General features: G+C 38.6%; 1 protein-coding gene across 1 annotated transcript in view; it reads right to left on the bottom strand.

The window, feature by feature from the left end:
- The window catches only part of LOC124170735 (rho GTPase-activating protein 45-like), a 111286-nt gene that overhangs the window by 56121 nt on the left and 39398 nt on the right, over nt 1–15767 (bottom strand). The window contains exons 3-4 of the mRNA XM_046549633.1: nt 782–925; nt 13–94 (exon numbers count right to left, since the gene is read on the bottom strand). Of these exons, the coding sequence (XP_046405589.1) occupies nt 13–94; nt 782–925 (226 nt within the window). The remainder of the gene's footprint in view (nt 1–12; nt 95–781; nt 926–15767) is intronic.

Raw genomic sequence — 15767 nt, 5'->3', positions numbered from 1 at the left:
ACACCTGCTTACCGACTGCTGAATGCTAAAGCAAGCTGGTCAATAAACTCGGAAAATTCCTTTGGATCTGCGTTAGCACTTTCATAGTTGTACCCTAAAACAAAAGCCATTTAAATTAGTTGTTAGTCAATTTCTTCAGCATCGAAAATGATCATTATTAAATTACCTAATTGCTATCTGAATTTATCCATTACAACTGTTGGGAAGTGAATTTTTCGAGAAGTTTTCAACAATAACTTAGAATCCAAATGTGTTTGTTATTAAATGATAAATTATTTGACATTTTTAAAATGAATTCAATACAAGAACGTTTCTGGAGCTTCGCACTTGATGTTTTATGACGACCCCGACGTGTCAGTGTGAATTCTGAGTCAGCAGAGGGCGAGAGTAGAGGGGAGAGTCCATCAAAACTTCAGAGACATTCAAAAAAACACCGGGAGGAAAGCCTGAGAAACTTTTCACATAATTCAACGGTTTCCTCCATCACTTAAGTCATTCGAAGCCTTTCTCCCTCCAAACCAGCATAAACACACGTCAATGCGGCTCTATTCTCGCAAAGATAATTTTTAGCTGGAACAAACTTTGCAGAATTCCATCATAATTCAATATTTTATAAAAACTTTCACAAAACACAATATTCTGTATTTATCTGGCTCATTTTCCACATCCCTATTGTCTTTCCCCAAGGACATTTTCCTTGATCTTTCCTCGGGATATAAACATCAATCTCCTTAAATTATCAAACCAGCACATCAGACAGCTCATTACATCATAAACTCACCCTTGACATGCTGAATAAGAGTACCGGCAGCACACAGAAGCTCCGGAGATTGTAGGGGTGAGTACTTCTCCAACACTGCTCGCAAGACGCGAAGCACTTCACTGAGGCGCTCATGGGCGGACACGCGCAACGAGTCCGGTCTTTCTGGGATCAAAGAGTTTTCAAATGAATAAGAAATGAGTAAAATTCATTTTTATTAATAAATGTGTATATTATAGCAATAAACGCTTCTTGAAAAAACATTTCACATTCAATAAATGTTTCTCTTGGGTCATATCGCCCTCCATCACATCCGCCAACGGACACTTGAAATGGCGAACGAATAAGCAACCAAATTGCATGGAAACACCATATTTGAACACCTTGAAATATTCTTAAATAATTTTTTGTGTCAACCCCCATGTCATCAAAGACACTTTCTCTTGAAAATCTCAATGGCTGGATAGGACGCATCGCTCAACGGCTATTTCTTCCTTTCTTCGGGACACATTACTTCATCATCAAAACTGAATCTTTCATTTGGAAACTTTCAGAAGATGTGCCGTCGACCCTAGTCAATTACCTCCGATTTGGAACTTTTACATCGGTATTTTCTCGAGTGTAGTATTTTTTGTTTGAGATACAGCCCGACGTTAACAAGGACCTACCCGGAACATTTGAAGACAATAAAGCATGTTTAAAATTCGTAATTCGTCGCGAAGAAACGCATAATTTGACCTGTTGAACGGGAGCGAAGTATCACATTAATCTGAGCATTTAAGACTCGTTTCATACGCTGAAAAACTGAATTCCTTCCCAGCATGCGTAATTATGATTGCCCACGCAATTTTCTGGGCATCCTACTTCAAAATTAAAATTCATTGAAAGTATAAGCTCGGAATTTTTCTCAACGAATCACATGAGCACAGAGGAAAATTAAAAATGAAGCCACAGCTGTGAACTGAAACGTTGCCTAATCACGCTGAGACACACTTGTCCCATCTTTTAAAACATGCAGTGAAAACCCGTCACTTATCGTGAGAGGTTTTCAATAAATACCATTGATGATCGACGTCAAACTACAAATTAGAACGAATCTGCAATAACAAATAATAAAAATCACATATAAATTTCGGCTTTAACGTTGTAGCATTCCATAATATATTTAATACATAAAAATTTTACGAACTTTTTTTTCATTTTCTATCGCCTCGTTCATTTATAAGTGAAGAGACTATTTCCCTGTACTTCCCTTATGACCACAAATCCTTAGAATCGTCTAAATATTCCTCCATTATTTTTCTTTTGACTTCACTCAACGCCTCCCTAGGGGTTTTCTTTGTCTCTTTTTTAGATTTTTTATTATTTTCCCTCATTTCTTGTATTTTCTCGCAAGTAAGACCCGCATGTGTCTTATTCATTTCAGCCCGAATTGCTGTCTGTCGCTTTAGAGCTTGACGGTCTTTAGCATTATTCCATCTTGGTTTAGCATTCACATATTTTAACTTACTCGGTATCGTATTATTCACGGCCTCTTGCATAATGCTAATAAACTTGTTCCATGCGCCGTTTACCCCAAGGTTGAGAGTGACGTCTTTGACATCAGTGAATGAGTTCGACAAGTACTCCTTTCATCATCATCATCGGTCAACAATCCTAAGATTGGTTTGACGCAGCTCTCCACTCAAATCTCGTTTCAGCTAATCTTTTCACACCTGCGTATTCCTTCTCTTTCACATCTTTCTTTACCTGTTCCATATATTTTGTTCAAGGTCTTCCTTTTCCGTTCTTGCCTTCCACTTGTCCCTCGACGATTATCTTCATCAGGCCATCATGTCTAAAGATGTGGCCTATAAGGTTGTTCCGTCTTCCAATTATGGTTTTCATGAGGCTTCTCTTCTCTCCTACTCTTCTGAAGACTCCTTTATAACTAAATCGGTCGATCCATTTGATTTTCATCATTCTTCTGTAGCACCACTTTTCGAAGGCCTCTATCCTTGATTTCTCCGCTGCGGTCATTGTCCATGCCTCACCTCCGTATAGGAGCATACTCCAAATGTAGGTTCCTATAAATTGTTTCCTTATTCCATATGTAAGTTTCCCGCTGTAAGCAGGTCTCTCTTTTGGTGGAATGCTCTCTTCGCTTGGGATATTCTGCTGATAATTTTTTTCTTGCTTCTCCTGTCACTAGTGATCCTGCTTCCTAAATAACAGAATTCATCCAACTCCATCAGTGTTTGCTTCCCTATTTTAATGTTAGTCTTGACTTTTTCTCTTCTGCTGCATACTAATGTCTTGTTTTTCTTTATGTTCATTTTCAGTTGATATTTACCCATTATCTTACCCATATTAACCTGAATATTTTTCAAATCCTTCTCTATTTCTGCTATAACAGCTATGTCATCGGCAAACCTTTGCATGCTAATTCTTTCTCCATGGATATTCACTTCCAAAGCCTTTTCTTTGATTTCATTTATTGCTTTCTCGATTTAGACGTTGAAAATAACAGATGCAAACGCGCAGCCTTGCTTCTCCACAGCTGGGCCTTCATTTTATCACCGCTACTTGGTTTTTGTATAAATTGTGGATGATTCTTTTGTCATTGTAGAGAACTCCAATTTCTTTCAAGATCCCCAGCATCGTATTCCAATCCACACTGTCAAATTTCTTCTCTGAGTCCACGAACATAATGAACGTTGGTTTGTTCTTTTCTATTCTCTTCTCTATGAGTAGCGTAAGAGTCAATATTGCTTCCCTTGCGCCTCAGCATTTTCTGAATCCAAATTGGTCCTCATCCAAATACTCTTCTGCTCTTCATTCTATTCTTCTATAAATGATCCTTGTCAGTATATTCGACGCATGGGTAGTCAGGCTTATGGTCCTAAAATCTTCGCAGTTCTCCGCTGCTTTCCTCTTAGGAATTGGGATTATAATGTTCCTCTCGAAATCCTTTGGTATCTCACCTGTCGAATACATTTCACTTGTGTGTCATTTCACTTTTGATTTTGTACATCGGGTTTAACGTCTTTTCTCCTGTATTTTTAATTATCTCTGCGGGAATATCACCAATTCCAGATGCTTCATTTATCCTTCGGTCTCTCACAGCCGCATCAAATTCTGATCTTAAAATTAGGGCTCCCATATCATCCTCATCCACTACCTTCTCGTTTTCGCTAGCATACGTTCTTAGGCTGCTTCCGTTGTAATCATCTTCCTGGTATTCTTTCCATCTCTTTCCTTTATCTTCGTTTTCAATCATTAGTTATCCATGTAAGTCCGTAGGGGTATTACATCGTACTTAAGGTCATTCCTCTCTATTTAATAGGTGGCCTTTACTTTTACATGCACAATCATGTCCTTTACATCACATGCACATCGTTTTGTATGCCTTCATAGATATTTTTCATCCTCGTTCTTTTAACCTTCCTTGCTTTACGACATATCACTTTCCTTATTCTCTCGTAACAATTCCGTCCCTCCTGTGTTTTCGCATCCTTGTATTTTCTTCTTTCTTCAATAAGATCTAATACCTCCTGCGTGATCAATGTTTTTTTTATAACGTATTTCTTTTATCATCAGCTGCTGCTTGCAGACCACTTCTAATGGTTTTCCAACTCTCTTCCACTGATTATTAGTCGTATCCTTCACTATTCTCTGTTCTACGGCTTCTTTAAAACAAGTTGATGCTGAGCCTCCTTTAATTTCTCCAGCTGCCGCATGTTTTTCACAGTTTTCTTTTTAATTTTTTTGAATTTCAAGTGGTATTTCATCATTATTAAGTTATGTTCACTGTCGATATCTGCTCCTGGGTAGCTTTTGAAGTCCTTCACCTGGTTCCTGAATCTTTGTTTCACTAGAATGTAGTCAATTTGGTATCTTCTAAGGTCTCCTTGTATCTTCCATATGTATCTTCTTCTCAGAGGATTTTTGAATAAAGTTTTGGTTACCACTAGCCTGTGTTCAGTGCAGAAATGAAGTAGCCTTCCTCCTCTTTCATTTCGATTTCCTAATCCATATTTCCCAGCTATTATTCAGTTTTGACCTCCGCCGACGGCGGCGTTCCAGTCACCTAAAACAATAAGATTTTCTTCCCCTCACACCTGATTGATAACTTCCGTCATATATTTGTAGACATCTTTTACTTTTTATTCTCCATAATCTGACGTAGGCATGTAAACCTCCACCACTACAGTAGCTAAGGGTTCAGTTTCTATCTCCATCATTACCATCCTTTCATTAAACTTTAGGTAGCTTTTAACACGCATTTCGGCGCCCTTTCTAAGCATTATCCCTAACCCAGCATTACCATTTAGCGATTCTCTGTGTATCATTCTGTAGCTTCGACTCCAAAATTCTCCTTCTGGGGCCACTTTATTTCGCTGACACCTAATACGTCGAGGTCCATTCTTTGCATCTCCACCTTCAAGCTCTCTAGCCTACCACAGGTACGAAGCGATCCAACGTTCCATGTTCCTATCTTTAACATTCTATCACCTTTGACCGATGTACCCTACCGAGTAGTCCCCGCCCGGAGACCCGAATGGGGGACTAGTTTACCTCCGGAATATTTTACTCGAGAGAATTACATCATGCCATCATATAACGTGAGTGGAGTAGTTGCAACTACTTGGAATGATAATGTGGTGGTTTCCCCTTGCTTTCCACATCGCAGTAGGGGAAAGTTGCCTAAATCGCACCGCTTGCCAAATCGCACCACAATCCTAGAAACCGATGTATTAGACTTATATGCAATCTAATGGTTGGATTTGGAACTTCCTGCATCCCAAAGCACGCCACATCTCCATTGTGTCCAACGGTACAGTGACAAGTAAGGAGTGAGGATATTAAGAAAATATGCGTCTTCTCTTCCATTTTATTCGTCTAATCACAAGAATATTGAAAACAGGTAAATCGTATTTACATAGCTTTAGCTACATATCATATTTCTGAATTCTAATGCGTTTCATTTAGCGCTATTACCAGTGTGGTATGATCGCAAGTTTAGGCAGTGGAAATAATTTCCTATAAAATGGCGGTCGCTCCCAAATCGCACCACGTCTCTCTGTGCCGGTGCGATTTGGACGACTGCGATTTGCTCAGATCACTAGCGCAAGTTTTGGCTTTTCGTTCTTTTATCGAGGGTAAAGATAAATGGAGGAAGAGAAGTTAAGAGACCAGGATTTATAGCAAATCGGCCTCTTGAGAACAGTCTTGAATAAATACAGAGAAAGGAAAATTAGATTATATAAATGTTGAAGAGAATAAGAAATTCCAAAAAAGTTGTTTCTGCTGCAGTGCCGAGGAGAAGTCAGTAGGAGTTTGGATCGTTGTGTTAATGTTACTTTTAATACAAGAGACGGCTTTACCGATAGAAACAGAGCACAAATTGGTTCAGGTTAATTTGCAATTTGAAGCTTCATTGATTGGGGTAACGACATTAGATTTTAAGAGGCTAGCCTTTAAGATTCTTGAATTCAACACTCTCTTAATCAACCTTTTTAACAAAGAGAAGATAATGGCCTTTAAAAAGTGGTATTATGGATTTCTTACACGCAACCCAAAACTATTTCTTCGGCAGCCCGAGAATATATCCTTTCATAGAGTCAAAGGGTTCAACAAATAGTGTATCTACCATTTTTTGACGCCCTTGGAACGATTGCTAATGGCAATAAGGTAAATGTTTTTCATATCTTTAATATGTATGAAACAGGCTTTCAAACTGTTCAAAAGAGATTGCGAAAACTTTTATCTGAAAAAGGGAGAACGACAGGTTGGGACGATTTCCAGCGCAGAAAGCGGTGTCAACACCGCCACTGTTGTATGTTGCGCAAACGCCAATGGATTTTATGTAAGAACTCTTAAAAAAGCTGCAGTGAAAAGACTATTCCAAAGTGTAAACACTTATTCAACAGACTTGTAAATTTTGTTTCGCTTATTCAGTCTATTTTTAATGTTGAAGATATGCCTATTTTTTTACTTTTTCGATCCATATGTTCCAGTATTTTTAATACTTATGTTTGCTCTGTTTGCGGGCCTAAAAAAAATATAAAAATTGCCTCTCTGTCTCTCATCGTCATTGAAACACTATTTCCTAAGTTTGACCTCCGGCGGTGCGATTTGGGAAACCTGTTGCCTATATCAAACCGTTTGCAACGGTTTGAAATTGATTTTTTTTACATGTGTTAAACTTGGAATTTATGCCCCCAAAAATTGTGAGGGAAGTAAACATACCTCACTACATGAAGCAGCATTAAAAACTTAAATTTCATCGCTCATTTTTTCAGTAAAGTCGTTTTTTTTCTAAACGATATAGGTAACCTTTACCTACTACAGTCGTTGAAGTAAATTTTTTCACGCAATAGTGAAATGTTAGTCGCTGTACCGACCAATATGGTCTCCACCTTCGCACATATGAAGAAGATCTGCTGCCTCATCCCCCGGGTGATTAGAGGCATGATGAACACCGTCGCTTTTTGTCCACGACTGCTTATTCAATGAGAGAACCCGCTTATCTCGCAGCTAACCTCTACATCTAAAGGTCGACCCATCATCCGCAGCCCAGTGTACGCTCTCGGCGGTTTTAAGCTCAGCCGCGATAAGTACAACTTTAACCCTTCAAAATCCGCCTTATGGAATAAGTAGACCCTTCTTCTCGACGCAGGTTTTCTATCGGAGATAATATGAAATTTTCCATGCACTGCCTTGTGGTCACTTAAACCAGCCACGGCCTCAGTTCTGATTACGCACTCTGGAATATTCGTTGCTAAGAGGTCTATTATGTTGCTACCCCTGGTAGGTTTATCTACTAGCTGAGTAAAGGAATTGGAATAGAATGAGTAAAGCAAAGTTTAGTTCAGGTCCTTGTCTTTGCCTCCATTTTTAAAACAATATTTTCCCAATAAACACAAGCGCACTTCCAAATGGAAAAATAAAAGATTGCAATCTACATCTAAGTAATACCCTGCGAGCCACCCCCAGGTTGCTTGGCACGGGGTGATCAATCACCAACATGCAGCATGCAAGAGAACCGCAACGTGTACACACACGGTCTAAAATATTACACCTAATAACAAAATATACGCGTACATTAATGAAAAGGCAAAACTGGCCAAATATTAGTTATCCCTATAGCAAATCCATGCAAGATTATAACAATGGAAAAAATAAAAACATGCCATGAGTCAACCTAGTGAAAGACGCCATTAATTCTATTAATCGAGACGAAGCGCTGGTGCCATCCAAAATAGTGCAAGGAGAAATTAACATTTAAAACTTATCTATTTTGCAGTATAGTTCCTGTATTTTCTTCTCGTGATCAGGTCTACAAGGAGAATATCTTCTTCGAACTTACCAAGTAAATGTAGCATATACTTTACGCTCCCGTAGATTCTCATTCTAACTCGCCTAATATATTGGAAATACTTCCCTTTTTGTCGTAAAGTCATCACGAATGTGGCCGCCTTGCTCCGTACTCTATTGATATCAGCAGTCAGTCCTACTTCATAAGGGTCCCACACGCAAGGAGCATATTCAAAGTGAGGCCTTGCAATAGTCTGGTAGCTTATCTCCATCACCTTTCCATTGCATTTACCGAGAATTATTATTACAAATCCCAACTTATGGTTGGCTTTCCCGCATATTTGGTGTATGTGTTCACCCCACGAAATATCCCGACTAATGGTGACACCAATGTATTTTAGGTATTCCATAGTTGAATTCCGTTGGCGATGCGGCTTCTTCTTGGCGAGATATACTTTTCCCAAAAGTTCATCGCTATACAATTGACTAGATTTAATGCTAACTACCAAGTAATGCACCATTCATTTATGGCAGCGAGGTCCTTTTTCAATGCCAATCCATCTCATTGATCATGAATTTCTCTTAACTCTCTCTGAAATTTCTCTCATCCTCTGCGAAGAGGCGGATTTCGCTCGTGATCGCGGTGGTAATGCCATTAATGTAAAGAAGTAACAAAAGAGAAACTATAACACTTCCTTTGGGTACAGTTCAGGTAACTTTAATAGTATCCGAGCTATTTCTGTCCTTAACAATCCGGTGTTCACGATCGTAAGAAAAATCCTTGATCTAACCTAGTACGTTCTTATATATACCTTATTCTTCCAACTTTAGAATCAGTTTGAATGTGGAAATTTATCAAATACCTTACTGAAGTCTAAAAATATGACGTCAACTTGAACATGTCTCTCACCCAAGGCTAAGATATCTACATCTGCGAGGTACGGATAGATAGATAGCATTTACGCACTGCTTGAAATACAGATAGATAGCATTTACGTCGACCAACTGAGAACAGTTTGCTAATACAATCAACACAGAAGGCAATGTTATTGATGTAAGATTTTTTAATGCAGGATTTTACGCATTAAATTTATCGTTTCTGTATGACCAGATCCCACGATAAATGTACAAAATCTGTATGTAAAAAAGAGCACTAAAGAAACGGCTTATTTCGACTTAGGATTATATAATTTTTTTAATGGTGAACAATTAGAAAATAGTGGAGAAATGTTTAATTCACCGTTACGAAGGAAAGAACTCCTGGATGAAATTCACAGCATGGCCGCGCACAAACCGCGAAGCTGTACTGGTGAGTCAAACAAAGCCAATTTACAAAAGCATAGTAAAAAAGGTGCAAGTGTATCGTTGACAGTGTAATGTAATGTTTTTGTGAAAAAGGAAACTTAAAAACTAAGACATTTTGCACAAATTAAAAACAGTACAACAATTCAATGAAAAATGCATAGAAATTTTATTTGGCACGAATATATGTAATAATCGTTGTCTCTCGTTCCGTCCGCAATTTTCCGGAATCCGAGAGAGCTACAGAATTGCCGGACATATCATAATCAAAACAAAAAGTGGACTGGATAAAAAAAAAGATAATTGGCCTCCACGGGAGCACTGAGTGGCTCACCCCAGGCCGACAGGCTAGAGGCTCCACCGTCTTGAAGATAAGGATGATACCCGTTGGTCGGTGCGTCACTGAGTGAGTCAGTAACCTCAAGGGCCCAGGAAAGCATTAGTAAGGGGGCGACATAACTGCGATATATCGTATAGAAAACCTCTTTTGTTTTGATTTTTCCGGAGCCCCAGTGGTCCAACGGCCAACCCAACATAGAGGCGCTGGTGTAGCCTGTGTTTCTGGGCAGTCTGCTGGGCAGTAATGAACTGGGGACTGCCATATTGCATCCCGCTATAAACAAAGGTGGTATTGAGGCTTATTGATAGTTATTAGTGTTAACTGCAGGCTTTTTTTATTGCTTGGAGTGTCCCTTACGATGTTGGAATGTGCTCGATGAAGGATATGAGCCTCAATGATCTTTGTTATTGCAAAATTGCATGGTTATGAAATGTATTTGGTGGTGAAAATGTGAGTAATTCTTTGTTTCCTTCATTATTCCATTTTGATTTCAACCTGTGATTAGCTAACCTTTTCTCATGTTTTCAACATTTCGTGGTGCCTTGTATTCCTAATATTGCAATACGTTTTTCATTAAATTTGCAGTTTTTCTAGTGTTCAAACTACTCATGATCACTACTGCTATGCTTTGGTTTGTTTAATGTTAATCATTTTGTTGGTTATGTATTTAATTTGCTATTTCAACTCTGTCCTTTCAACTGTTTAATTGTCATCAATTGAGCATAATTCATTCAGTGTTTCTACAATGTCTACATTTCTTAAAACTTTGTCTTTCATTTTGCAGTAAGAACTTAATTTCTACTACAATGGTATAAATATTCATCACTTTTCTCGTTGCCTACTTTTGGAATACTTTCTTTCGAATAAGTGATGGATATTAACTTCTAAGAACCTTTCATTTTAAGACTCCGCTGCTAAGATATGTTATCTTAATGGGAACTCATCATGAACTACTTCCGACGAAATAATGTCCTTCTCCTTTCATAATTAAATAACTATCTTCCATGAAATGATATCCAAACTTGCATGCTTATTTTTAGTGAAGTGGTGTTATGGTCTATATTTTCAGGATTAGCATTATTTCGCCTGTCCCAGAGCTGTTGCAAGATACATCTACCTCAAGGATAATTGGGTCACCCTCTTTGTCTATAAGTGTGGAGTTCTTACTTAAATAATGGAATCTGTCTCCTATTACGTAAAGGCTGCTCATCTCTCATTGCAATTTACTGTTGTCATTGATATTTGTTGCTTGTGCATCTCATGTGCTTGTAGAATTTTTAACTTCCACAGATTTCATCTCTAGTATGTCATATTTAAATTGTTATAATTGTTGTATTTCTTTTTTCCAGTTATTGTTTCAATAAATACCAATGTCCACTGAAGTAAGTTTCTGAGATCATTATTCTTACCAACCACCAGATCGCCAGTTGACTTTGTACATCAATGTTGTATTATGGTTACTGCTTTAGTAACCTGGGGAAGTTCTTCAGGAAGATTTTCCTACATTCATTGCTTTTAAGTTTCTCGCAATTGCAGTAGCATTATTGAATAGCAGGCCCTATCGTGACGCGTAAAAAAGTTTGAAACACGCGCCGAGATGTGCATTCAAACTTCGCGGCAGCCTTGGACCACTGGCATAGATGGCATTGATGTATCAAAACCTATACGCGTTATCCTTATGGGTATGTCGCCCCCTTGGCATTAGATAACGAAAAAATATTCCAACAGTTGTCGGGATAAGGGGAAAATCCCTCACTGCCCTCTTTAGGCCACAAAGGAAAATTCACCCAGGGCGCGAATATCAAGCAATCGTAATTTCGCGACGCGACGTGAAAAACAGCTCGCTGAGACCTAGCCACAGAAATAGCTATCCGCAGTAGGCATGTACGTCAATTTATGGATACTCCATTCATTTGCTTCATTATCTCAGCACAGCGCTTAGTGCCAATAAAACGTTGTATCTTGAGTAATGATGAAAGGATGTATCAGCAGAGATTTTGGCGCAGTAGCCCATCCCCGTGGTTAAAAAAACCGCATGAAAGATAGTAAAGATATCCTAATAGAGTGTAATATTTCTAACCCTGCCGCGCGAACGGCGGTGAAATATAAAAGAATTTCCATGAGAAAAATATAATTGGCATGGGAATGAAAGTATGGTATAATTGCCATGGGAATTAAAGAACCTGGATAGCGTAGTGGTCTGCGCAGTGGCCCATTAAGCCAAAGGTTCGTGGTTCTATTCCCGGTTCATGGGAATTTTTTCTCATGGCAATTCTTGTATATCCTAATAGAGACTTCAATAAGACATTAAAAATCTGAATTAATCTTTAAAAGTAGGTTTGTATCATTGAGGCTATTATCGAAGCTTTTCTATGTCCTGGGGTGAAAACAGAATCAAACCAATATATACAACTACATATTACTCTGTAAGCCACCTACAGAGGTATTTGGCAGGGGGTGATGTATCGCCAGCATGCATCATGCTAGAGAATTCCCCTAAGTACACCACACGATCATAGAAATGTTACGCATACTAAACGGAATATACTTCCAGATTCATGGAAAGGCAAAACTTGCCAACTATTCGTCAAGATAATGCGCCTAAGAAGCTAGAACATGCTAAACACGATGTTGGAAATACTAGGAAAATTGGGAATCATGCATTATGGAGTAAATAAGTTAGTAGAGTGCACTACAAATCAACCAACCTATTAATAAGTACTAACGCCACCGTTTGAGTCTCTTATCGAACGCGGAAAAACGACATTCTGTACTTTCTGTTCTAAAGTCTATCCCTCATGTTTTATTTTTATGATCTGATCTACCGTCGTATGTTGGCGTTCGTAAGGTATGGTTACCTTCGTTGGAAAATAAACTGCTCTTGAATTAACATGATAGGTTTAATCTAGTTTTCAGTCTACGGTCTGACAGAGATTCCATTTGAGTTGTTTTAAGGGGTCAGTTACTCTAACAAGACTTTCGTAACAAATTTTCAGGTACCTGGCAACTCTTCTCTGTACGCGTTTAACCTTTGTTTTTAAGCCTATTTCATGGGGATCACAACATAGGTTGTGTATCCCAAATGGGGTCTAACTAGGGAGAAGTAGATAATTTCTCTCGCTTTGCCGTCGCACTTTCCTAATATTCTTTTAACAAAACCCAATTTACGATTAGCTTGACCTGTTATTTCCTGAATATGTTTATTCCTCGATAGACCATTATTGAGTCTAACTCCTAAATATTTACAAAGTCTACAGTCTCAAATTTGGTACCTTGAATGAAATACCTCTACTTTGGGGAGGTTTTTTTTCCAGAAATTCATTATTGCGCATTTTTAAAAATTTAACTCTAACTGCCACGCAACGGAACATGCTTGGACTGCACTAAGGTCGTTCGTGAATTCTCCCCTATCTTTCCTGCAACGGATTATCATTTAAACTACAGCAGTCTGCAATTAATTGAAGTTTACTCTATACTATTTCACCAATATTTGATATAGAGAAGGAAGAAGGTTGGGTCTATGACACTACCCTGAAAGACGCCACAAGGTACTCTAATCAGCCTCGTCGGAGACTGCGCCGCTCTTTGCACGCGAACGCTCAACAGTTCTCCTACCTAGGAATTCACATATTCATATAGACTGCAATATTTTAGTTTTATTAATTCGTGGGGCAATTTATCAAATGCTTTTTTGAAATCAAGAAAAATTGGGTGCGAGAAAATGCGGGTTAACCCAATAGCATTTTGGTCTTAAGTTAGGGATGTTCAATGTAATGTTCTACCGTATGTGCGCTAAGAAAAGATAATGGAGATGTGTTAACAAACAGTCTCGATAAAATTAATTCATTGAATTCCTACTTCAAGAGCGTGTTCACCGAGCTTTCTGAGAAATATCCGAGACATTTGACAATCTCTGCATACGAAAGATGCCGCCCATTGACATTAGTGCGCGCGGAACAGAAAATATATTGAAATCACTCAGTCCAAATAAATCACCTGGTCCAATCGAAACGGTCTGTAAATCCATCAAGCAACACTAAGTACCAAATGACTAGAAAATTGCTAATGTAACACCAATATTCAAAGTAGTGACAACATTCCAGTAGACACGATTTTTCTTGATTTAAAAAAGCATTTGTTAAAGTGCCCAACGGAAAGTTATTAATAAAACTGAAATCTTACGGCCGAGACAATGATGTACTTTCTTGGATAAGAGAACTTTGAGCGAAAGCGTACAAAGAGTAGTATTAGACTGTGCAGTGTGCAGTCTCAACGAGGTTAGAGTCACTTCTGGCGCCCATCAGGGTAGTGTCAAAGGCCCACTCTCCTTCCTTTTATGTATCAACGATTTTGGTGAAATAGTAAACAGTAAACTTTGATTAGTAGACGGCGCTGTAGTTTACAGTGAAATCCGTTGCAGTTAAGATATGGATTAAATAACGAACGGCTTTACAGCAATCCAAGCATGTTGGATTGTTGGAGTTAAATTTGAAAAAATGCGTAAAGAATATTAGGAAAGTGCGACGACAAAGTGAGAGAAATATGCTACTTCTCCTTCATTAGACCCCATTTGGAATAAGCTGCCAATGTTTCTTATCCTCATGAAAGAAGCTTAAAAACGTTTAAACGAGTACAGCAAAGAGCTGCCGGATTTTATCTTTTTATGAATTTGTACGTATTATGCAGATGTAGATTCCGTGCTTTTATTTTTCCATTGTTCCATTGGGGGAGTGAAAGCACTCCTTTTGTATGCTGCACGCTAGTCATTGTTCATCACCTGCGAAACACCATAGTGGTGGCTCGCATGGAGTTATGTAGAAAAATACGTAAAATAGTGGAGGTCAATGAAAACTCACACCCTGCCAAACACCTTTGTGGAGAATGGTCTTCAGAATTCCTGAAACACGTGGACAAGCTAAAAAGTGGAGGGGGGGGGGGGGGAAGGAGTTTTTCGCTTTCTCCTCTCCCCTCACAAATCGGCGTTGGCAATTCAATGGAGGCAATCGGTGTAAATTTTACCATATTTCGTAAAATCCTTATTTCTTTCGTTGTACCTCGATCAAAAGACGCATTTAATCGCTCAAAAGCAAGGAGTATGATGGGTGTATTTATTTACCTCTGAGGAAGGGTTCGGAAAAAGGCCGCGCTCGAGCGTTGCTTGGGTCCAGTATACCTGGCTGGTACTTAGCACCATGAAGCCACCTCTAAGGTGTTTGGCAGGGGGTGATCAATCACCAGCATACAGCATGCAATTGGACTCCCACATGCACACCATACGGTTCAAAAACGTCACGCATACTAAAAAATTATACTATCACTTGCTGTTAGAAATAATTATAAAATTCAGAAACATGTATTAAGCTATGTTAAACTTAAGTTAATAGGCTACACTAAAAGTCATGTAATCTATTTATGAGTTCTAACCCTGCCGTGATAATCTTTTATTGATCGTGGAAAAAAAGACTCTGAATCTGTCTTTTCTACAGTCTATCTATCTTATTTTATTTATATAATCTGATCTTTCGTAGTATGTTGGCGTTCGTGAGATATGGCTAACTTCGTTAGAAAAGACACTGCTCTTGAATTTTTTCAATTTACAGTCTGACAGAGATTCCCATCCGAGTTTATCTAAGAGGTCAGTTACATTAACAAGACTATCGTAACGACTTTTCACGTACCTGGCAGCTCTTCTTTGCACGCGTTCTAACTCTGTTATGAAGCCTTTTTCATGAGGTTCCCAAACACTGGCAGCGAATTCTCAATGGGGTGTGACGAGGGAGAAGTAGATAATTTCTCTTACTTTGTCGTCGCACTTCCCTAATATTCTTTTAACAAAATCCATTTTACGATTAGCTTGACCTGTTATTTCCCGAATGTTTTTTCCACGATAGATCATAATTGATTCTAACTCCTACATATTTCACGGGTTCAATTGTCTTTAATTGGGTACCCCGAATGATATAGCTATGTTTTGGGAAGTTATTCTTTTTCCAGAAATTCATTAGTACGCATTTTTTCAAATTTAATTCTAACTGCCATGCATCGCTCCACGCCTGTATAGCAGCA

Source organism: Ischnura elegans, chromosome X (genome assembly GCF_921293095.1).
Source record: "Ischnura elegans chromosome X, ioIscEleg1.1, whole genome shotgun sequence".
NCBI lineage: Eukaryota > Metazoa > Arthropoda > Insecta > Odonata > Coenagrionidae > Ischnura > Ischnura elegans.
This window is presented reverse-complemented; position numbering and strand designations above follow the sequence as displayed.